The sequence below is a fragment of the Crassostrea angulata genome, chromosome 10, assembly GCF_025612915.1.
Source record: "Crassostrea angulata isolate pt1a10 chromosome 10, ASM2561291v2, whole genome shotgun sequence".
NCBI lineage: Eukaryota > Metazoa > Mollusca > Bivalvia > Ostreida > Ostreidae > Magallana > Magallana angulata.
The window spans coordinates 22113920-22137096 of NC_069120.1; the positions used below are offsets into that span (position 1 = coordinate 22113920).

Genomic DNA, 23177 nt, shown 5'->3' on the forward strand with positions numbered 1-23177 from the left:
AGAAAAGTTCCTCAAAGGGCGGTAATTCTTTACTGAATATGCATGTAAGCGCTAGAAATACTAGGCTACATTAATCACATTCATTTTTTTTTTATTTGTTGAATTAGATCATTTTATTTTTATATTTTCTCTCTATTCTTATTTATAATTATCATTTTAAAGTCGTTATAATAAAATTGATTATCATTATCTTATTAAGCACATGTTGATAATTATTATTTAGACCTAACGTAGAGTTTGTTATATTGCATTAACTAATATTGCAGACCAATTTGTAATGTTCTGCATGATGAGAACGTTTTGATCTATAACCATAGTACATGTATATGCTCCAAAATATCGTATAATTGTACATGCATGGGAATATATACATGTACTTTTCACCTAGTTTTTATATGGGAATATCTACATGTACTTTTCACCTATATATATAGTTTTTATTTGGGAATATATACATGTACTTTTCACCTAGTTTTTATATAAGGAATAAGGAATCATTCTTTGAGTATTATGAGGTGATAATTTCGGTCGGGGCGTGATCAAATCCAATAAAGCCCGAAGGGCTTTATGATAGATTTGATCACGCCCCGACCGAAATTATCACCTCATAATATTCAAAGAATGATTCCTTATTACTTATATTTATATGATTTTGAGCCATCGTTCGATTGAATATTTAAATATAAAATAGCAAACCCCGCTGGCGCCTCAATTTAGCGTCATTTGTATTATGGGTTATATATTACAAAATTGATACGTAGTGTTATTACAGGCAAAGACACTGGAAAATGTAAATATATGGGAATATTTACATGTACTTTTCACCTAGTTTTTATATGGGAATATATACATGTATATGTACTTTTCACAGAGTATTTACATGGGAATATATACATGTACTTTTCACCTAGTTTTTACAAACACACTAATTTTATCACAGGGATATCTTTTTAAAATAAAGACTTCTACTATTTTTAAAACATACAAACTTACACACTCTAAAAAATGTTGGAAGAAAATTAATTAATGGTGTGTTCCAAACGTCGAATTGACTGAGCGAAATGGGGATCTACATGTTCTTAAAGTTTTAGAAAGAAAATTAGCATGCATACATGTATGTTAACCCCTATACTTTTTTCAGCTTTCCAAGTGCAACAGATATAGGCCTAAATCAAGATTTCTAAAAAAAAAAAAAAAAAAAAAATAGCCAATCAACCATTAAATTGCATAAATATGATATTTCAAATTTTGCAATAATTTTTATTTTCTTATTCGGTATTTTACCCCTACAAAAAATATCTTCTTTTTTTATAGGTTTATCCATAAAATTGACAACTGTAATGTGTTTTTCACATAATACTTGATTTGAAATATATATCTTAAAAAAAGATACCACAAAGGAAAATACGTGAGTGAAATCATCGATAATACATGTATATACAACTAGACGAGTGTATTAAGCTGAAGGATCATATTCAACCTTTATGAGAGTTCGACGCGCGTCTAGCTGTTCTTGCAGTCCGTGCATTATCAATGTACAATGAAAATTGATAACAAAATATTGAGATCTACCGAGTATGATTCCCTTTATTTCTTCTTCTTCTTCTTCTTCTTCTTCCAATAAAGTGCAGGACTCCTTGGAGTATCATCGCACTTCGGCTTGTGCTCGGTGTGACAACAAGTGCATGTATATACAGTGCAGGTGAGATTAAAACCGGATAAAAGTTGGTGGTGCTCTAACGTAGACTGCATGCCAGGACCTCCTGTCGGAATTCATCCAGGGAGGTACTGTCCACTGCTCTCTGTGGCAAGTTGTTCCAGATCCTGATACTATCTGGGAAGAAGGAATGCTTATATAATAAGGTCCTAGCATAGGGAATCAGGAATCTGTTTGTGTGGCCTCTGGCTGAAGTCATCATTGGGTGTAACTCAGTTGTTGGAATAGCTACTAGTCCATGCACTATCCTGTACATCATTATAGCTTTGTTCCTGGCTCGACGTTCTTCCAAGGATGTCCACTGGAGAATTTCAAGCATTGATGTTACACTGCTAGTTTGTGAGTAGTTGTTCATCACAAATCGAGCCGATCGTCGTTGTACTGCCTCCAGTTTCTGGATGTTAAGGGCTGTGTGTGAGTCCCACACAGTACATGCATACTCCACTAAGGGTCTTACCAGTGTTGTATAGCATGCTGCCTTGATATTACGTGGGCAGTGCTGCAAGTTGCGCTGAATGAAAGCTCTGGTGGAATTTGCTTTCTTCGTGATGTTATCAATGTGTTCGTTCCATCTGAGGTTCTTGTGGATGGTAACCCCGAGGTATTTGGCAGAGTCCACGACTTCTAACCTGTGTCCACGGATGTTGTAAGAGTTGGTCACAGGTTTTCGTTTGTTGGTGACTCTCAGCAGTTGGCATTTGCTGGGGTGGAACTCCATCTGCCAGTCTGTTTCCCACTGTAGTAAACTATTGAGATCTTCTTGTAGTTTAATAGTGTCTGTGTTGGTACAGATATTACGATAGAGTACGCAATCATCAGCGAAAAGTCTAACATTGGATTGATGGACATATTCTGGGAGGTCATTTATGAAGAGGAGGAACATCAGCGGGCCAAGAACGCTCCCTTGAGGGACTCCTGACTGGACGGGGGCATTGTTGGAGCTCTTCCCATCAACTATTACTCGCTGGTTCCTTCCACTGAGGAAGTCCCTAATCCATTGGAGTGTGGACCCTCTTACTCCGTAATACATTGCCTTGTATAGTAATCGCTCGTGGGGGACCTTATCGAAGGCTTTGGAGAAGTCCAAAAGGATAAGGTCCGTCTGTTTCCCGAGATCCATACTCTTGGTTAGGTCCTGGACTGTCAGGATCAATTGGGACTCGCATGATCTGTTCTTTCGGAATCCATGCTGGGCATCAGTGAGAAGTCCATGTTTTTCCAGATGTTTGGAGATGCTACTGCATATTATGTGTTCTAGGATCTTGCATATGACTACTGTGAGAGAAACAGGTCTGTAGTTGGCAGCTTTACACTTTTCTCCTTTTTTAAAGATTGGAACTACATTTGCCTCTTTCCAGTCTGATGGTAATTTTCCTTGTGTAATGGAGGCCTGAAAGAATGTTGTAAAAATTGGAGCTAAATTTTCTGCTTGTTCTTTAATAAGTCGAGTTGGTATTTCATCTGGGCCACTTGCTTTATGGATGTTTAAGTTACGTAGCAGTTTACACACTCCGTTCTCTGTCACTGTGATGTTATCCATGGCAGGGTGTGGACTTGGCCCTTTATCTGGAATGGTACTTACATCTTCATCACTGTTAAAGACTGAGGAGAACTGTTGGTTTAAGATGTTTGCTTTGGACTTCCCATCTGAGTAAGTTAAGCCATCTGTGTCTCTGAGTGGAGCAACTCCTGTTGTTTCACATCGTTTGCTCTTTATGAAGCTCCAGAATCGCTTTGGGTTGTTTGTTAGCTCAGGGCTGATCATGTCCTCGATGTAGTTCTTATAGGCTGTTTTACACTCTTTTTCTGTTAGTTTTTTTAGGCGTTGGTATCTTTTGATGTCGGCCTTATTGTTGGTGTTACGTGCTTTGATGAAGCTCCTTTTCTTTCGTCTTGATAGTCTCTTAATATCTCTCGTTATCCACGCTTGGTGAAATCTGGTTGACGAGAGTTTTGATGGTACACTCTCCTGTAAGATATTTAGTAGGTTCTTTTTACGTTCTTACGGAAACTTTAGTTATAATTTATAGCTCAGCCTCTATAGAAACTAACAGGACTGATATCGACACGCCCCGTTTATCGATTGGTCGAAACCTTCGGTGACTGAAACCGAAAGGAAATTAACAGGACTGAAATCTACACGCCCCAGAAACCTACATTGGCTACAGCGAATAGTTGGAGAAAAAATAACGTTAACGGGTTATCTAATTTTTTTTCTGGATGATCGCTACCTTCATTACCTGCATGAATCACTAAAAAAGCTTTTTATTGTTATATTATTTTCATCCTTTTTTTAACAAATTAATAAGTTGATTGTAAAAATTAAGTTAAAATAACAAAATTCTTTTCACTAATCAATAAATTGATTTAAAAAAGTATCGTAAGTAAAATTCAATAAATTACTGTTAGAACCATTTTAACAAGAGCTTGGACTTTCGGTAGGATATATAGTACCTTTTTCGCGTCAAAACAAGAACTTCGAAATGACGCTGGTTTCAAGTGAAATACAGTGTATTAACAAATTGCGTAGTCTTTGCTCAAAAGCCAGACAAATCTTGTTGATTTCAAAGAGCCATAACTGGGTGACCAGCAAAGAAATAGACAGACCTACATTACATTGCTGTGACACAACTACCCAAGTCCAAGCTCCTGTTAAAATGAATCTAATGTACATTAGTACGTTATGGGAATTTGAGTCTGACACCATCATGATAATTTCATGCAGTCTGTGATTTTTTTTAGGTCGCTGTACGTTTCGACCAATCGATAAACGGTGTGTGTAGATTGCAATCCTGTCAGTCAAAACTGGGGACAGAACTATAGAGATGTCTCAACATCATGCCAGTGATCCTTTGCCTTGGCATTAAATAACCAGTCTGTAGATTTCTTTATCTTGTGTACGTATGTTTCCATTGGTAAAGGGGCATGGTCACAATTTTACAAAAATTGTCTTTTTCTCGTTTTAAATGGTTTACAGTACATGGTTAACCAAGCTTTTTTAGATAATCAACTAAAATATGAATTTCAGTGGTCTGGTTTCTAAACAGATACAGAGCTTTCAATTCTTTGTTATGTAAACTGGTTTGTGCTATGTTTTTATTTACATTTAGGATGCTGGATAGAAATTATCACAATAGACAAAAAATAGGTATTTTCAAACCATGTCCATGGCTAGCAAGCACATAGAAAAATCATACTTGGTTTTAGAAGTATACAAATGATGTAAACAAAAACAAGGCAAGAGCGATATACCGGTAAACAAGACAAAGAATTGTGAGCCCTGTATCTTGCCTATTACTCAACAACTGATATCCAAATTTCAGATACACATTAGAAATACCTAAATAAAGCAATGTAAGCAAAAAATATGGAAAAAATAAAATTTAAACAATTTCAGCTGAATCAGCTCAACTTGTGCAACTTGTGACCATGCCCCTTTAAGCTATTTTCCTATTAGTGCTTTTCTAAAAATCATAGGAAGGAAACATTATTTAGTCTGTCATGAAAAATTTAATCAAATCAATCAAAGAAAAGATTTCCATACACATTAAATATTGTTTATTGGATTCAAAGTCTTGGACTCCAATTTAGCTTTCCAACACAACATGTCATTTTTCCTTGGAAACAAAACAAATATTCAAACCCTTTTAATTTCGAAGAATGTACATAAGATAGGGGTATTCTAAAAGCTAAAGTTCTCCTTCCCATGTCTTGGACTGTTCTTCCTTAGGGTATTGTGGGAAATCGGCAGCACTAATTTCCTTTAATTGAAAGAAATGACCACAGAAGCATCGCTTGGGCTCTCCTTTATATAGCCAGAAGTACTGCATTTGGGCAGTGTCTTCGTCACCTAAAATTTAAAAAAGAAAGAAATTCACCGTCGAGCATTTTACAAATCTGTTGTGATAATAGACAGGTATATAATTATGAACCAAGATATTCAAAAAAGTAATTCATAGTTTTGCATATTTATTCAAACAGCTACAGTACCAGTACTTCATTTACAATACATTTTTAAAAGCTGCTTGATCTGATTCCTCATATAGGATTTTTTACAAATGCTGTAAAAGAGCAATTTAATTTTGCTAGCTCGCATTTCCCTTTCACATAACTTGACAGTGCAAAACATTAGGAAAGGCAAATTAGGCATTAAAGTGGAGGGAAACTATAAATATGTAGTACAATATATCAATCAATTAAAATCTATTGTCATTGTAAATCGTATTTATTTTCAATAAAACCCCAGACTAATAAATAAATCAAGAAATATCGCTTGCTTATTTAAATTTCCCCGCCATTATGAGAATTGCCATTGAATTCTAATCTATGACGTTACACAATCCATTCCGATTTGTTTTTATCAACATAGCATACTGTCTAAGCCAATATTAACCATATTCGCTCCAAACTAATAAGTTGTAGAAAATATGGAACAATATTGACCTTATCTTTTGCATTTGACTTTCCGTTAAATCATCACCTAATTACAAACAGCATGTTCATTGACTTGACAAAATGACAAATACATTTGTGCACGATTGTCATAGTGTAAAAGAAAATCTGCAAAGTTGATGGAATATTGTAAACAGATGCCAACCATCGTAAAAAGTGTCTGCTTTCATTATTTCGAATTGGTAATATGGAATTTAGGGAATTGTGAATGTATTTTATAATATCCAGATTACAATTATAATATAATTTATCAGTTGGAATTATTTAAATAATTACAAGGTAACAGATAGGGAAACCAATCAAAAGTTTAAACATAGGCAGGAGAGGTCAAACATGCAATATTTCAAAGAAAACGGGGAGCCAATAGGTAATTGGTTAAGCAGACTGAGAGTGGAGTCCATAAACAATATCTGACTAGCAAGGATGCACTAGTACCATATTGTTTGGGGCATATGTCAATGCGAAGCATAAGCCATATTGCTCTTTTTCGGACAAAATCTAGGAAAAATCCTTAGACTAGCCGATCTGGGGTATAAGCCGATTTTCAATCGACGATTATTATTGTCGATGATTAAGGAAGTTATCATATATACTATAAGGAATATTGATGTAGAAAGTTTAATGAGTAATTAATATTGTTTAATTGACTTAACATATATCTTTTAAGCAAAAATATCCCAAAAAAACGGTAGAACCAAAGTATTTTCTCCACATTTTTGTATTCTTTGATATAACATGCAGTGAATTAGACATGGTACTTGACTGAGCGTAAAGCAGATGTGCCCTGATATAACCTAAATGGTACTACATAGCTTATTTGCAACTTGAAGTACCAGCCTCTATAATCATTAGTTAAATAATGCTGTGACAATCCTATTATTCAAGTAAAACTTACATATACATCCAACTAGACGTCTGTCAAAGACAGATGGTACAGGAACTGGGTTTTCCTTGGTTCCAAAACCTTTAGCCCTAGGGTAATAGGACACACTATCTTCCCATGGATCCTGTAAGAATCATCAAATTAATATAAATTACATTATAATTGAAGAATATTAAATACTGCAGTTAAAGCTATAATATATAAATATCTAAAGATATCTTAAATTAATTCTAAAAGTAGAGTCACACATTCAAGATTATTTCATGCTTAAAACAAATTAACAATTTTTGATACAGATTTGATCATTCTTTGCATAATCTGATAGCATTATTGTTACTGATTAAAGAAAAGTCGTCAACAGTACGAAGATTAACCTTATTGAAACCCTTCATACCTTTCCTTCCATACGACACAAAATTTCATATCGTTCTAGTCCGACAGCATGTCCTCCTTTGTCTGGAACTTTACCTTCCTTTTTGGCTGAAAAAAAAAACCAAATAAACAATTTATATTTATATATTCTAAAAGTTCTTAATTATATAGAAGTTACCATAGTGACCTCCATAAACTTTTTGATGAAAAAAGGAAGAAAATATAATAATGTAAAAATAATTTCATAAATAATTGGTGTTGAAAAATAAAAACAATAACAATTTTTTTCCACTACCAAACTAAAATAGATTTGTCAATCGAATTAATTCGCCGGTTAATCGATGATGAGGAAATTCGGACTTAAAGATCAATGCATCATTTAGTATCTTTTATCATGCTCTTATTTTTAGATGTCATTATTACATTACTCGTTAATGATGTTCAGAGTTTCTCTCTTACGCTTATTACCCGGGGATCAACATGTGTCATTGAATTGACTTTATATTTACAATTTTAATAATTACCTATGTTTCCTTTAAATGAGTCCTTAAGACCGCCACCAAGACCTACGCCTGGACCTCCACAGACTGGTGCACTCGTGTGTAAGATTCGCTGAGGGTTTCTTACTGTACAGCTTACACTCCTCAGGAGAGGGAGAGTCCTACACAAGGACGAGGCCATTTTTTCAAAGAGAGTGCGATCAAGGTCAAGAACCTCACGTAGAGATTTCGCTTCCGGTGAGTCAAATTAGTAACCAGTACAAAGAACTATTCGTACAAAGACATACACTGAAAATCCAACACCTGCAATACTTGATCAAAATCAATAATACTCATTGCACGTATAAAAAATAAAATAAAACATAGGTAATCATAGATTACTAAGCTCACCGAGACGGAGCATCACCCTTATGAGACATCACCTTCATAAGACCACCTTTATCATTTTATATGAAAATCATACTTTATGATCTTGGATATTCATGGATTCTGTTTTGACAAAATATTGTATATCATCTGATAATTTTTTTTATGATAATCATATGTTCATATGTTAATCAATTCAATGATATAAAATTAAATATTGCATCATGTCATATTTATAATTTATATCATATAATACAATAAAATACCGTAATAAACAATAATGAGATATGATATTGTAACGTATGATATGACATTGTATTGTGTTATACCTTATTGTATTTGATCACATAATACAATATCATAAAATATAATACAATATAGTATTATATTACAATATCATATTACATAATACATCATAACATTGAAACATGATATTATATTGTATAATATAGTATAATATTGTATTGAATGACAATGAAACATATTTGATACATTATAAGATATATCATATAATACAATATAATTTGATTCCAACATTGTATCTTTTCAAATGATACAATATTATGTGATAAAGTAAAATATTATAAAATACATTATTATATTATACATATTGTATCATATGACACAATAATATATATAACAATATCATATAATACAATTTCATGTGATATGATAATATATCATATAAACCAATATCATATCATACAATATCGTATGATACAATACAATATTATATTACAATATCATATAATACAATTTCATGTGATATAATTCTATATTACTGAAACCAATATCATTATATGATACAATATTATAGAATATACAATATTGTATCATATGATACAATATAATATTTTGCAATATCTTATGTAATTGTATCATTTGATAAAATAATAAATTAAAAATACAATATAATATTATACAATATTGTATCATAATATACAATACTATACATAACAATATCATGATACAATATCATATCATAAAATATCAAAAAAATTGATACAATATCATATCGTATCGTATAACTTTTTATAATTCAACATATGATATCATATTGTATCATATCAAACAATATTGTTTCATATCATACAATACTATATCATAGGAATCATGTAATAACATTTATCAACAAACACATCTATCTATCGATCTGGTTTGAGTGAGGTAGGAGATTTCTTTAGCATCCTTGATAATGGAGATCAGGCTCTGCATCTGAAGCAACCTCTGCGTTTAATTTATAAAAAAGTTAAATCAACTATGCAAGCTTTCATCTATAAAACATGTGACCTGTTCCAAAAAACTAAACCTCATCCAGCATCCGAAACCTATGACTCAGATTCAGCATTCAAGCCCATCAGGTGCATTGGTATCATAAGACGCATCATCCATGCAAGTTTGGTGAAGTTTGGACCAGTAATAACTAAGATATCTTCATCAGAGGGCACTAGCAATTAAAACCTTTACTTCCTCCAGCATCCGCAACCTATGGCTCAGATTCAGCATCCATGCCTGTCAGGTGCATCTGTATCATAAGACACACCATCCATTCAAGTTTGGTGAAGTTAGGACCTGTAATAACTAAGATTAATTTTTTAGCATCCTTGATAATGGAGATCAAGCTCTGCATCTGAAGCTACCTCTGCGATTCATTCATATTACAGTTAAATCAACTATGCAAGTTTGAAATAGTACTATCATCTATTAAACATGTGACCTGTTCCAAAAAACTTAAACTTTATCCAGCATCCGAAACCTATGGCTCACACTCAGCATTCAAGCCCATCAGGTGCATCAGTATCATAAGACACATCATCCATGGAAGTCTGGTGAAGTAAGGACAAGTAATAACTAAGATATCATCATCAGAGGGCACCTGTTTCAAAAACTTTATTTAACCAGCTCTTAAAACCTTAACCTCCTCCAGCATCCCAATCCTATTGCTCAGATTCAGCATTCAAGCTTATCAGGTGCATCAGTATCATAAGACGCACCATCCATACAAGTTTGGTGAAGTTAGGACCAGTAGTAACTTAGATATTGTTATCAATGGGCACCTGCAACAAAAACTTTAACCTGCTCCAAAAACCTTAACCTCCTCCAGCATCCGAAACCTATAGCTCAGATTCAGCACTCAAACCTGTCTGGTGCATCAGTATCATAAGACACGCCATCCATGCAAGTTTGGTGAAGTACGGACCAGCAGTAACTAAGGTATTGCTATCAAAGGGCACCTGCAACAAAACTTTAACCTGGTCCAACAACCTTAACCTCCTCCAGCATCTGAAATTTAGGACCCAGATTCAGCATCCAAGTCTTTCAAGTCCATAAGCAGGTCCAGATGCATCATCCATGCAAGTTTGGTGAAGACATGACAAGTAATAGCTTAGATACAGGACCTGCAACAAAAACTTTAACCAGGTCCGGACGCCGACGTCGACGCCGACGCCACCGCCGACGCCGACGCCGAGGGTATAGCATAAGCTCTCCTTGACTTTGTCTCGGTGAGCTAAAAACGAAATCTTCAATTTATTATAAAATGCAAACTTTTTAGACACATTCAAAGTTTATTCTCTTTTGAGAAGTGGACATTCAGACATGTATATATGTTGATATACGCCGGGAAAATTGTCATTTCGGCACTTCGAAGAAGATTAAAAATATACATCACAAGCGATTTTCCTCAAATTGTAATATGTGATTAATTATATAATTTTCTACGTTACATGTATACAAGAGATCGCACTCCAAATTCACAAAAAATGAGCTAAACATAGTTTCACATTTGATAAATTAGGTTTATCGACTGTTAACTATAGTTTACGAATAACAAACCATAATTAATGATTCGTTAACTATAGTTTTCATTTGTAAAACTATATTTAATGGTTGTAAACTATAGTTTACGAATGATAATCATAGTTTATCCGGCTGTAAATAACGTTAACAAAAAATATAGATTCGCATCTGTAAACAATAAATTACATTCGTTAACAATAGTTAAGAGTTGTTAATCATAGTTTCACGATTGTGAAACTTACCGCATTTATCATATGAATTGTTGAATGGTTATTTTCAATGATAATAATAGTTTACAATTCTGAAACATAGATGATCGCGTGAACTATGGTTTTCAGATGTGAAATATAGATTATCGGCGTTAAATAAAGTTTCACATATACTAAACTAGGTTGATGGACTGTTAACTATAGTTTACGAACTCGAAACTATAGTTAACAATTCGATAACTATAATTAACAGTCCATTAACTATAGTTTTCATCTGCAAAACCATATTTAAAGGTTGTAATTCGATAACTATAACTAATTAAGAGCAGATACCTTATATGCAATACCGGTATTTGTCAAAAAATGACTAGGTTCAACACGCACCTGGTATTTTTTCCAGAAATCATCAGAAATCAAAATCCTAGCAATATGCACATCTCTGATATAATAAATGTACAATTGATCTGCAAAAGAACAACTTCCTATCTTGAAAACTAGGAAAAGGAGGAGTTATCCATACAACAAGAATACCCTTTTGGCAGACGCCCGCCCGCAATTTTCACCATTTCAATAACCGCATTTTCCCTTTGGAAATTCTGGTTAAAATACTAAATTCTACTCTCTGGTTTTAAACGGGGTCATCACAAAATATCATATAATGCACCAAATTTTGCTACTTATTTGGAGTGTTACAAATGTGTTACATCTTAAATTGAACTATATATATATCAGAACTGCATGAGTAGCATATCAAAATAAGGACCACCTTATTTTATAATACAATATATGTGAACATCCTAAAAAATAATTTCATTAAATTTGAATCCCTTGATTTACCATGCAGAATTCAACCTTGAAAGTCCTTCATCCAATGCTATTCAGGATTGTTACCAAGTTTGGTGGACGAGTGCTTCTGGAGAAGACAAAGATGTTTACTGACAGACACAAGAAGAAAAAAAATGACAAAAAGCACACTTCAGCTTTCAGTTCAGGTGAGCTAAAGGCATAACACGAGGACCAGTGGTCAGTCGCTCACCTGAGCAACAACAGCCGCGTCTTTAGAGTATCAAATTCAAAATATCTGGATAATTTAGTAAAGTAAATCTTGATTTTCAAATTTTTCTCAATAAATATTTTTAAAACATTTAGCTCCTTTTGTTGTCTCAGTTTTTGAGAGGAAGATTTTCAAAGAGTTTCCTCTATTATTTCCAATGTAAAAATTCAACTCAACCCTTGCCTCTCCACCCTAATTCCAGGGGTCATTACTTGACAAACACTACTTGAAGATGAGTCATCACATGTTTCAGTTTTTCTGGCCAACTGGTTGTTGAAAAAAAAATTAAGGATTTTACTACATATATTTCTATGTAAATATTTGACCCATCATTGTAGCCTCACCCTAGCCCCGTGTAGCTCCAGGTCTGAAAAAAAATAAGATGGACGACCTGAGAGCTACAGTTTCATACATGTTAAAAAGTTGCAATTTAAAGCGCACAAAAATTATGCTGGTTTTGGACTGATTAACCATATTTCCACACAAATTCTGTAAAAAATAATATTATTATTAAATTCTTCAGGCAATCTACTACTAATGTCATTTTACTTGCCCCAGACTTTCGATCTCTTAAACACGTTATTCGACCTCGGAAAATGAACTTTGTTGAATTATGTGCAGAACAAGAGTTGCCATTTCTACATGTTAATAAAAAACTGCACCATGCACTTTAATTTGCGGGGCTGGTGATGGTGTTTAAAAGAATGTCAGTGATGATATTTCTGTAGTTAAATGTCGAAGACATTTTTTTTTTAATCAAACATGAGTACAGAATGTGTTAAGAAAAAAGATTAATCAGTCCAAAACTAGCACAATGTTTTGTACACCGTAAATTGCAACTTTTTTCACACGTTTACCGAAGTGTGTAGCTCCCAGGTTGTTCATCTGTATTTTTTCCGACCGGGAGCTACAGACCTGCAGTAAACTACGAAAGCCGAAAAGGGTCACACAAAAAATATTTTTATCTCGTAATTACGAGAAAAGATCTCGTTATTACGAGGTAATTATCTCGTTTTTACGAGAAAAGATCTCGTAATAACGAGAAAAGATCTCGTTATTACTAGTTAATTATATCGTTATTACGAGAAAAGATCTCGTTATTACGAGATAATTTTCTCGTTATTACGAGAAAAGATCTCGTAATTACGAGTTAATTTTCTCGTTAGTACGAGAAACGATCTCGTTATTACGAGAAAAGATCTATATAAAATGGTGCGTTTCTGAAAAGAATTCGACTGGATCACACTTTAAGTCTATCTTTTTCATTCCAGAAACGTTGATTCAATTTTGATCAATATTTAAAAATAACAACGACCCTTATTCATTAATTTCTACATATCAAAATGATTGGATTTGTACGAAAGACGAATAGGGCCACTTAAAAAAATATATTTATCTCGTAATTACGAGAAAAGATCTCGTTATTACGAGTTAATTATCTCGTTATTACGAGAAAATATCTCGTTATTACGAGTTAATTATCTCGTTATTACGAGTTAATATCTCGTTATTACGAGAAAAGATCTCGTAATTACGAGAAAAGATCTCGTAATTACGAGTTAATTATCTCGTAATTACGAGTTAATTATCTCGTTATTACGAGAAAAGATCTCGTAATTACGAGTTAATTATCTCGTAATTACGAGAAAAGATCTCGTTATTACGAGTTTATTATCTCGTTATTACGAGAAAAGATCTATTTTTAAAATGGCGCGTTTCATTATTCTATTCTTTTTATGTAAAGTGTATGAATTACTGCAATGTCTATTAATATACACTTACTTTGCATAATCATCGTTTAAACGCATAATTTGAGATCAAATCGGACCAAGCAGTTTTAAAGAAATTTCGGAAAAATTAGCAAAGCAGATTGATTAATAAATTCATTGAACTATTTGTCAATAATTAAGAAAGATACGTGTAATTTGTTTTCAGACTCCAAAATGTTAATATACAAAATCAATTATCTTCGGGTAAATCCTGTATATCCATATCCATGACTGAAACTATATAGTCATTAAAGTTATCTGTAACTAATAAAATTGTGTTTTTACAACTATAGGACTACCTGGTATTTACTTCGGAGTGGGATTATAATATATATAAGTTGAATAGAAAAATTACATGAAGTTCTTTCCTTTTATTAATATCAGATAAAATGTCAAATCCAATCATTTTAATATGTAGAAATTAATGAATAATGATCGTTGTTATTTTTAAATATTTATTCAAAATTTAATCAACGTTTCTGGCATGAAAAAGATAGACTGAAAGTGTGATCCAGTCGAATCTTTTTCAGAAACGCACCATTTTATATAGATCTTTTCTCGTAATAACGAGAAAATTAACTCGTAATAACGAGAAAATTATCTCGTAATAACGAGATCTTTTCTCGTAATAACGAGATAATTAACTCGTAATAACGAGATCTTTTCTCGTAATAACGAGATCTTTTCTCGTAATAACGAGATAATTAACTCGTAATAACGAGATCTTTTCTCGTAATTACGAGATAAAAATATTTTTTTATGTGGCCCTATTCGGCTTTCGTAGATTTGACATTTTATCTGATATAAACAAAAGGAAAGAACTTCATGTAATTTTTCTATTTAACTTATATATATTATAACCCCACTCCGAAGTAAATACCAGGTAGTCCTTTGGTCGTAAAAACACAATTTTATTAGTTACAGATAACTTTAATGACTATATAGTTTCAGTCATGAATATGGATATACAGGATTTACCCGAATTTGTGTTTTATATGTTTATACACAATTACCTACATGTATATTGAAAATAATTGATTTTGTATATAAACATTTTGGAGTCTGAAAACAAATTACACGTATCCTTCTTAATTATTGACATATAGTTCAATGAATTTATTAATCAATTTGCTTTGCTAATTCTTCTGAAATTTCTTTAAAACGGCTTGGTCCGATTTTATATCAAATTTTTGCGTTTTAAACGATGATCATGCTAAGTAAGTGTATATTAATAGACATTGCAGTAGTTCATACACTTTATATAAAAAGAATAGAATAATGAAACGCGCCATTTCAAAATAGATCTATTCTCGTAATTACGAGATAATTAACTCATAATAACGAGATCTTTTCTCGTATTTACGAGATCTTTTCTCGTAATTACGAGATAATTAACTCATAATAACGATATCTTTTCTCGTAATTACGAGATCTTTTCTCGTAATAACGAGATAATTAACTCGTAATAACGAGATCTTTTCTCGTAATTACGAGATCTTATCTCGTAATAACGAGATCTTTTCTCGTAATTACGAGATAAAAATATTTTTTTTAAGTGGCCCTATTCGTCTTTCGTAGTAAACCCTGTGGATCACGATTTGAACAAATTTGAACCTACACTACCCGAGGATGATTCAACATAAGTTTCAGCTTTTCTGACCAAATGATTTTTTAAACAAGAGGCCCATGGGCCACATCGCTCACCCGAACAACAATAGACAAAACTAGACAACATTGAGATGGTGACCATCTCAAAGAGTCCCGCTTAAATAATGGACTATAGGATGAAAAACATTTCAGAGAATTCTAATTTCTTGACAACTTAAAAATTTTCCAGCTGGCATTAAACATTTAATTCAATCTTATTACCCCTTATATACAAGCATTTTTGTTCAACCTGGGCAAAATTAAGCAAAAAGAAAATAATTTATGGTCTAAAATTGATTAAAGAGGTCTGCTATGACCTTCACATTGACTTGGTTCAAATTATAATGTCACTGCGTACCATTAACCCAAAAGCTCTGTTAAAGTGAAGTACGAAAAAGCCAAATAGGGCTAAGTGGAGAGTTTATTTGCTCTGAAAAAGAATTTGGCATGATCCAATATGACCTTAACACTTGACCTACAAACATCATTTAAAATCACTGCACATCCTTTGAGTATAAGCACTCTGTGAGTGAAGTATGAGCCAAATTGGACCAAGGGGAGGAAATATATGCTAAGGACAAGGATTTGTCATGTAATTCTGCTATGACTTTCACATTTGACCTTGAAACTTGGTTCAAGGTCACTGCACACCCTTTACTCAAAAGCTCTCTTTACGTGAGGTATGAGCCAAATGGGGCTAAGTGGAGAGTATATATGCTCTGAAATGAGAATTCTTGTGTGATCCAATATGACCTTGACCTACCTTCATTCAAGGTCACTGCAAATTCTTTGACCATGGGCACTTTGTGAGCCAGATCGGACCAAGGGGGGAGAAGATATGCTACGGAAAAGGATTTTTCATATACTGTATAACGTGTAAGTTCTGCGGTTGCTATTTTCTGCGGTATTTTGCAGGTATGAAAAATCTGCAGAAATTAAAATTGTTACAAATGAAAATGTGTAAAGTATACAATAACACCAAAGACAATAACAGACAATAAACAAATTTTGATCAGATAACCTCATATGTGCCTTTGGCTCATGTGAGCTAAACAATGATGTATTTGTTACAAAACATGTCCCTAGAACTAAGTCCTATCTACTTCTAATTTTATCAATGGTCTTTGCTAACAAAGCATCTTCGCTAGCCAAGAATTTTCAGTCCACTGGGTAGCGGAGTGGACCGAAAACCTTTGGCTAGGGACGATGCTATTAAAGAGATGCATACAAAACAAAATCATATAAACCTTAAGTTGGAATGGGACATCTGTCAATATTAATGTAAATTAAAGTACAATATAAAAAATACTTTCACCGGTTTATAAATTTCAAAGTTTACAATACTGAATCAAATAATAAGTTTTTAAAATTTTTGGAAAGGTACAAATCAAGATTTGAACTCATGGCATACTGATTTGTAGTAAACCCTTTAACTCACTACACTACACTGTTAGGTGACAATTTTTGGAAATAAACTATTTATAAAATTACACCGTCTTGATTTCATTATTTAGATTAATAGTACGTCATAACATGGAGGTGTCTCATACCACCTTAACTTTTGATTATTTTACTATTTCAAAACAAAAATTACCTATCTAGTGTACAGAGTATTTCAAACTAGAAAAAGAAAGTAAACACAACATGATTCATGCCAAATATTTTATTTCAAACAGAGGTATAAACATAAATTAAAAACAGATTTGCACAGTAATAGAGATAAATCAATGTTTCATTTATTTTGGGTCTCCGAAAGCATCAACTTCTTCTAACCTGAAGAAAATCCCACACATACACCTTTGTGGTTCTCCCTTGTGTAGCCACATGTATTGAAGAGTGTCCGAGTCCTCATCACCTAGAAATCAGAAAGAGAAATTGCACATGTACCGGTTACCAAAGTCAGCTTCAATAAACAGAAATCTTTACAAACATATAACATCAGAGATATTCTAAAAGTATACCTGGTACATTATTTCTACTTACAAAGACAAGCAATGAGTCTTTTTTCTTTTGTTGATGGTATCACATGTGGGTTTAAAATCTGTCCAAACTGTGGGGTCATGTGTATTACTCCCGTCATATAGGACTCCTGTAAACATCCAAACATAAAGACTATCAAGTCATTGAAATTATGAACTAAGCACAGAGAGCTACAAAAATATTTTTCATTCATCTTTAATGATGTTCTTTTAATGTAAATAAAACATTTAAAAATGATCATTAGACAATAATAGCAAACATTACTACAAAATAAAAATTAAACATTGAAAACCAAAGTTTATGAACAGAGTACCAGTACATTTTGATATAACTATTGAATTTTTTCATTTCATCAAATACTGGTATATTTATCTCTGGATTTTAAGAAGAGGAAACATGTTTATAAGCAAATTAAAGTACAATGTTTCACCTTTGTTTCATTGCTTGTGAGTGCTTCATGGTGTTCTAAACCAAGGGCATTCCCAGTAAACTCAGGAATCCCACCCTTTATTTCTGCAAGAGAAAATAATAAAATACCTTAGTTAATTAATCATACAGACTTCAAAACTCTTATTTGATATAATCATATAATATATTAAAAATGCAACATGTAAATATCAACTATCATATAGAACTAATCACACAGACTGTGGTTATCTATTTTGGAGAGGGGGTGGGGAAGGTCATCATTGCTTTAAAGGCTAATGTAGATTCTTAATTATACTCAAGGAATTAATATCTGTGTAAAATTGCGAGAATCACCCTTCACAGATTTTAAAATCTCGCCATTATTTTTGAGAGTTAAGAACAATAAAAATAAGAAAAAAGATCTGCGATTGCGATTGTATATTCTCTCAATTTGATAAAATAAGCAGGATAATGGAATTAAGTAATTGCATAATATAAGGAATTTAAAACAGTAATAATATTTTCATATCTGGAATCCCTCTAGAATCTTTAAATATCACTGAAAAGAGTTTGTCATATCTAAAATGTTTTCAATGCATTAAAACATAAATCCACATATGAGTGATCAATAATCTGCATGTTTCAATCACTATAGTTGTCATATCATTTCTAACATAAAAATGGCTTCGGATTAAAATATAAAAGTTCATTAGTATCACTTCGTAAAGATTAAATCTGATCAAAAGTATCATGAGTTTTAAGATTGGTTTACCAGAAAATTGAATGTCAATGAAGTTAAAGGATACTCTGAGGAATACATTTACACTCTGCGCAAGAGATATTATGCAATAAAAAATTAAATGGGTGTTATTACAATGCAGATTTTATACAGTAGGAAAGGAGGAATGAGTATAAAAATACAATGAAAACATATGGCTGGAATGGGAATCGAACTCGGGACCCCTGCAACTCTAGTCAGGAGCTCTACCACTGAGCTACCCTGGCCGATATCCACGGTCCATATAGCCCCAACTACTACATTCCTCCCTCCTTAAATAGTCTTCGACAATGGAGACCCAACACAAGTTCACCTTGTCAGGACTTATTAATTACCAGGTATATATATATGCCTGAACAAGGAAGGCCACGGCACCATCTGTAGTAGGAAAGGAGGAATGAGTATATAAATACAATGAAAACATATGGCTGGACCGGGAATCGAACCGGGGACTCTAGTCAGGAGCTCTACCACTGAGCTACTCAGGCCAACATCCACAGTCCATATAGCCCCAAAAACTACATTATAATAAATGACCTTACCGTTTTGATAGTTAACTAACTTAGTTAATGGATGTAGGCTATGCCTGTCTACTTCTCAAAAGAGAATATTTTTACACCCATCCGGAGCTAGGAGTTTATATACCTATCTCTTCTTACAGTATCGCATAGCCCCCTAACTCCGTCACTACCCTAACTCCGTCACTTTCGGGAAACTCCTCGCCGTTTGAAATCAAGTACGATTATGACGTCATTTTTTACATGTCAAAAATCTTTAATCAAATGTCAACAATTTGCAACGGTTAAATTTAAGAATGTGTCAAAAAATAACAGAATTAAACCTTGTTCATTTTATGCACTATTAATTGAGTGAAATCAGCTAAAACTTTTTCACGGGTGCACTAAAATATCGATATTTCTTACATGCGGGCCCATTCGATCATTTACGTTGGTCAGCCATTTTTAGAGAGGTCAAGATGAAACATTTCACATGTAATACATTTTTGGTTATTAAGGTAATTAATACATTTTTTTCAGTCCGCAATAGCCTTTATGCACTACTCTTGATGATAACGTCAAATCACTCATGCCGATACTTTTCCCTTATGCAGGCCGATTGCAGGGTATAGATATCTCCGGTATATCGCTATTTAGAATATGCTACATTTCTAGAAATGTAATAAATTAAATAATATAATAAGTAATATATTAATTAATGATATAAAATATTTGAAATATGTAAGGACATAAATCAAACGGCATCCATACATTCTGAAAAGGCCATTGTGATTGTTGTTACATGGACCCATTTTTTATTCTGGCGATCATTTCATTTCGATGAAATTAAATACAATTTAAATTGTATGCACCATTTTTACTTATTATAACTTGGCCTAGATACAAATGGAGTTTTAACTAAATTGTTAATGTGTATTAATTCCCTGCCATATCATAGAGCATGTGGGTGACGGAGTTAGGTTCATAAGATATAATAGGCATGCGTGATAAACGTCGTATTTAGAGGGCTTATTTGAATAAAATTAAAAATATTTTTGTTAATAATTTTATAAATTATATTGTTTCAGATTACATTTAGTGATTGCAAATGATAAAAACCACAAACAATAATTTACATTCTGCTTATGGTGACGGAGTTTGGGTACTCGGGGATATACTAAATCATAAACACTTTGTTGCCGTACTAAACTTATAGCGTGTACACGATTGCTTCTTAACACAACGTTAAAATACAGATATGCATATGATTCTTATGAAACTACCTGCATTTGCTCGATATATAACTTTAGAATCTTCTGGGGAGTGCAAGCCTTTTTCCTCTGAAAATGGTACAGAAACATCTTTGTGCTTTGTTGATTTTTCTTCCACAGAAGCTGAGTCTGCCTTTTTCGTGTTTTGCAACGTGTGCGCATACACAACAGGGACTCTACTCAACTTGACAAAAGTCTCTTTCAAATTACGACACAAGGTTGTGGCCATGTTGTTACTTAATATTGTGTCCATTGATGATTCCCGAGGATGTCTACGTTTCCTTAAAAATACAAAAGGTGTTCCGAATATAAAAAAAAATTAAGTCGTTCCTTTACTAATTCGTGCGATTAAATACACAAGAGACCCGTGGGCTTTAACAGTCACTTGAGTATATCGGAAACATCCATTGCAAAATACTGGCTGTAATTGAAATTCAAAGATAAATCAAATAAATGATATGGTTAGGGCAGCAGATCTACACAGCTTTTTAATTATTTATTATACCTCCGTATATTTTTTCTGTGTAAAATTGAAATAAATTAGCGCTACAAAATGTTAACTGAGAAATATACCCGTTAGTTTAATGGTGAATAATATAAAAATTTAATTTCACTAAAATTTCATGTTATTATTGGAGTTTTTCTTTTTATCTCTTGATAACTAGACATTGTTAACCAACAACAAACTCTGCATTGCTGATAAATAAAGTTGTCATGAACATAATAACATACCTATTTTCCAAGTATACAGACAAAAGCAATTTTACTGCCCCAATCAAAAGAAAACATTTCGTGACAGAGGCATTTATGAGTTTAAAAACAAACGCATGATAATGAACAAAAACAGAATTGAGGTTCTAATAGGTCATCCTGAGTGACTCGATCAGGTGATGTCAAAAATAACTGCAAACATCAGAGTTCCATGAATTTTATTGTACAGCAATAAATAAATGGCAAGAGAATATTTTTCCCTTTTTACAACATGACATGTTAACTTTTGACAAATGGCGTGCAAGAAGCTACTCCACAATTGTTTCCATACTAAACTCTCATACTTCATTTACATGCATCCACAATGATCATGATAATGCTATTAATACCGTACTTTCAAAATTTCAGATTACACCTAAATATTCTAAAATAGTAAACCATTTAAAGTAAATTTAATATTTCAATGTATAAATGAAACACAGAAAAACCAAAATTAAATAAATTCAATGTAATGTACAAATAAAACTTTATAGATTCAAAATGTTCAATGCTTTGTTACAATCAATGCAAAATTTCTAAAGTAAACACATTTGGAGCTGATGCTGTAAAGTGTAATTTGGTCCATAAGTAAGAAATTGTAGGTTGTTTTAAGTTTATACAAGCACTTCTTCGCTACAATATAAGGTGCATACCTTCTGGACTAAAGCAAGGCCTTGTGATGAAACACTTGTTTTGTGACCTCTGACCCTGGGGGTCTTTACTGTTGACCCGGGGTCTTGACCTCTGACCCTGGGGTCATAACACCTAATGCTTCCTTTTCCTGGTTACATGTAAAGAGAATAAACAGTTTCCAGGAATGAGTACAACCTGTTATTATGCACAGTCACACTGATATACAAGACAGTTAACTATCAGCTGAGACCACTTTGTAGTTTCACTTTCACTCTAGTCTTATCTACAATATCAAGCAAGTTCTTGGAATCCATTGCCAACACATGGGCAGCTTTCAGCATGCCCTTTCTGTACTCAACATCCATTGTTGTTGTGCTGTATTGGATGGCTAATTTCATGGCTGCAATAATGGATGCCATGTCAGTCGATAAAACATTCTGGGCCATCTGAACCTGTAATCAAAACCAATACAATATTAGCAAAACACCTTTTAAGATAATCGAGTTAAGAGGAGTTCTCCATCATCAAATATGGTTTATCGCAACTCATTGCTGACCTCATGGACAAATGGTGCTGGGAGTGTAGGAATGAACTCGTCCACTGCACCTAAAAGAGCCCTCAGCTTCACACCGACATCCTACAAAAACAAGCAGGAAAACTAACTTCAATGTGTTGGTAATTTTAATTTTGATCTAAAAAATTTAACAATACATATTCATAGAAAAGTATTCATTAGAGGGCAACACTCTTGTTATTCATCCACATTGTACCCAGGGTTTATGTGATTGTCATACAAAGGTAGACATCATGTATGTATCAATAGTCAGCCAACTACCCCCACTACCATGACACGTTAATCTTAAATAAAAAATAATCTTTACTTTGACGAGATTGGTGTACTCCTCTGCTTTCACGTTGCTAGCTTCCTTTGTCAAGACCATCACCGACCTAACAACACTTGTGGTGCTGTTATAGATGTTGTCATTGGATCGGTCTAGGTCAGGTAGTTCAGGTTGCCTTGGTGATGACAGACCATCTGACTCACTCGTGCTACTACTTCTGCTTCCACCTAGAATGAGTAAAATTCCATTT

The 23177-nt window shown here is 33.2% G+C and overlaps 3 protein-coding genes across 17 annotated transcripts in view; all 3 read right to left on the minus strand.

Moving 5' to 3' along the window:
• Window positions 1-5260: 5260 nt before the first annotated feature.
• Window positions 5261-8144, minus strand: LOC128168214 (cytochrome c oxidase subunit 5B, mitochondrial-like). Its single transcript, XM_052834393.1, has 4 exons — window positions 7949-8144; window positions 7447-7532; window positions 7065-7176; window positions 5261-5567 (listed from the first exon to the last, which is right to left on the minus strand). Exons 1-4 carry the CDS (start codon window positions 8103-8105, stop codon window positions 5407-5409), a joined length of 516 nt encoding a protein of 171 aa, XP_052690353.1. The 5' UTR covers window positions 8106-8144; the 3' UTR covers window positions 5261-5406.
• Window positions 8145-17416: 9272 nt separating this feature from the next.
• On the minus strand, window positions 17417-20962 carry LOC128166623 (cytochrome c oxidase subunit 5B, mitochondrial-like). Its single transcript, XM_052831911.1, has 4 exons — window positions 20715-20962; window positions 18179-18261; window positions 17752-17857; window positions 17417-17623 (listed from the first exon to the last, which is right to left on the minus strand). Exons 1-4 carry the CDS (start codon window positions 20953-20955, stop codon window positions 17505-17507), a joined length of 549 nt encoding a protein of 182 aa, XP_052687871.1. The 5' UTR covers window positions 20956-20962; the 3' UTR covers window positions 17417-17504.
• A 652-nt stretch (window positions 20963-21614) lies between these two features.
• The window catches only part of LOC128164909 (focal adhesion kinase 1-like), a 31698-nt gene continuing 30135 nt past the window's right edge, over window positions 21615-23177 (minus strand). For all 15 annotated transcript variants that reach the window (XM_052828991.1, XM_052828992.1, XM_052828982.1 and 12 more), the window contains 3 exons: window positions 22967-23154; window positions 22642-22722; window positions 21615-22537 (listed from right to left, as the gene is read on the minus strand). In XM_052828991.1, coding sequence (XP_052684951.1) covers window positions 22325-22537; window positions 22642-22722; window positions 22967-23154 — 482 coding nt within the window. In that variant the 3' untranslated portion in view covers window positions 21615-22324. The remainder of the gene's footprint in view (window positions 22538-22641; window positions 22723-22966; window positions 23155-23177) is intronic.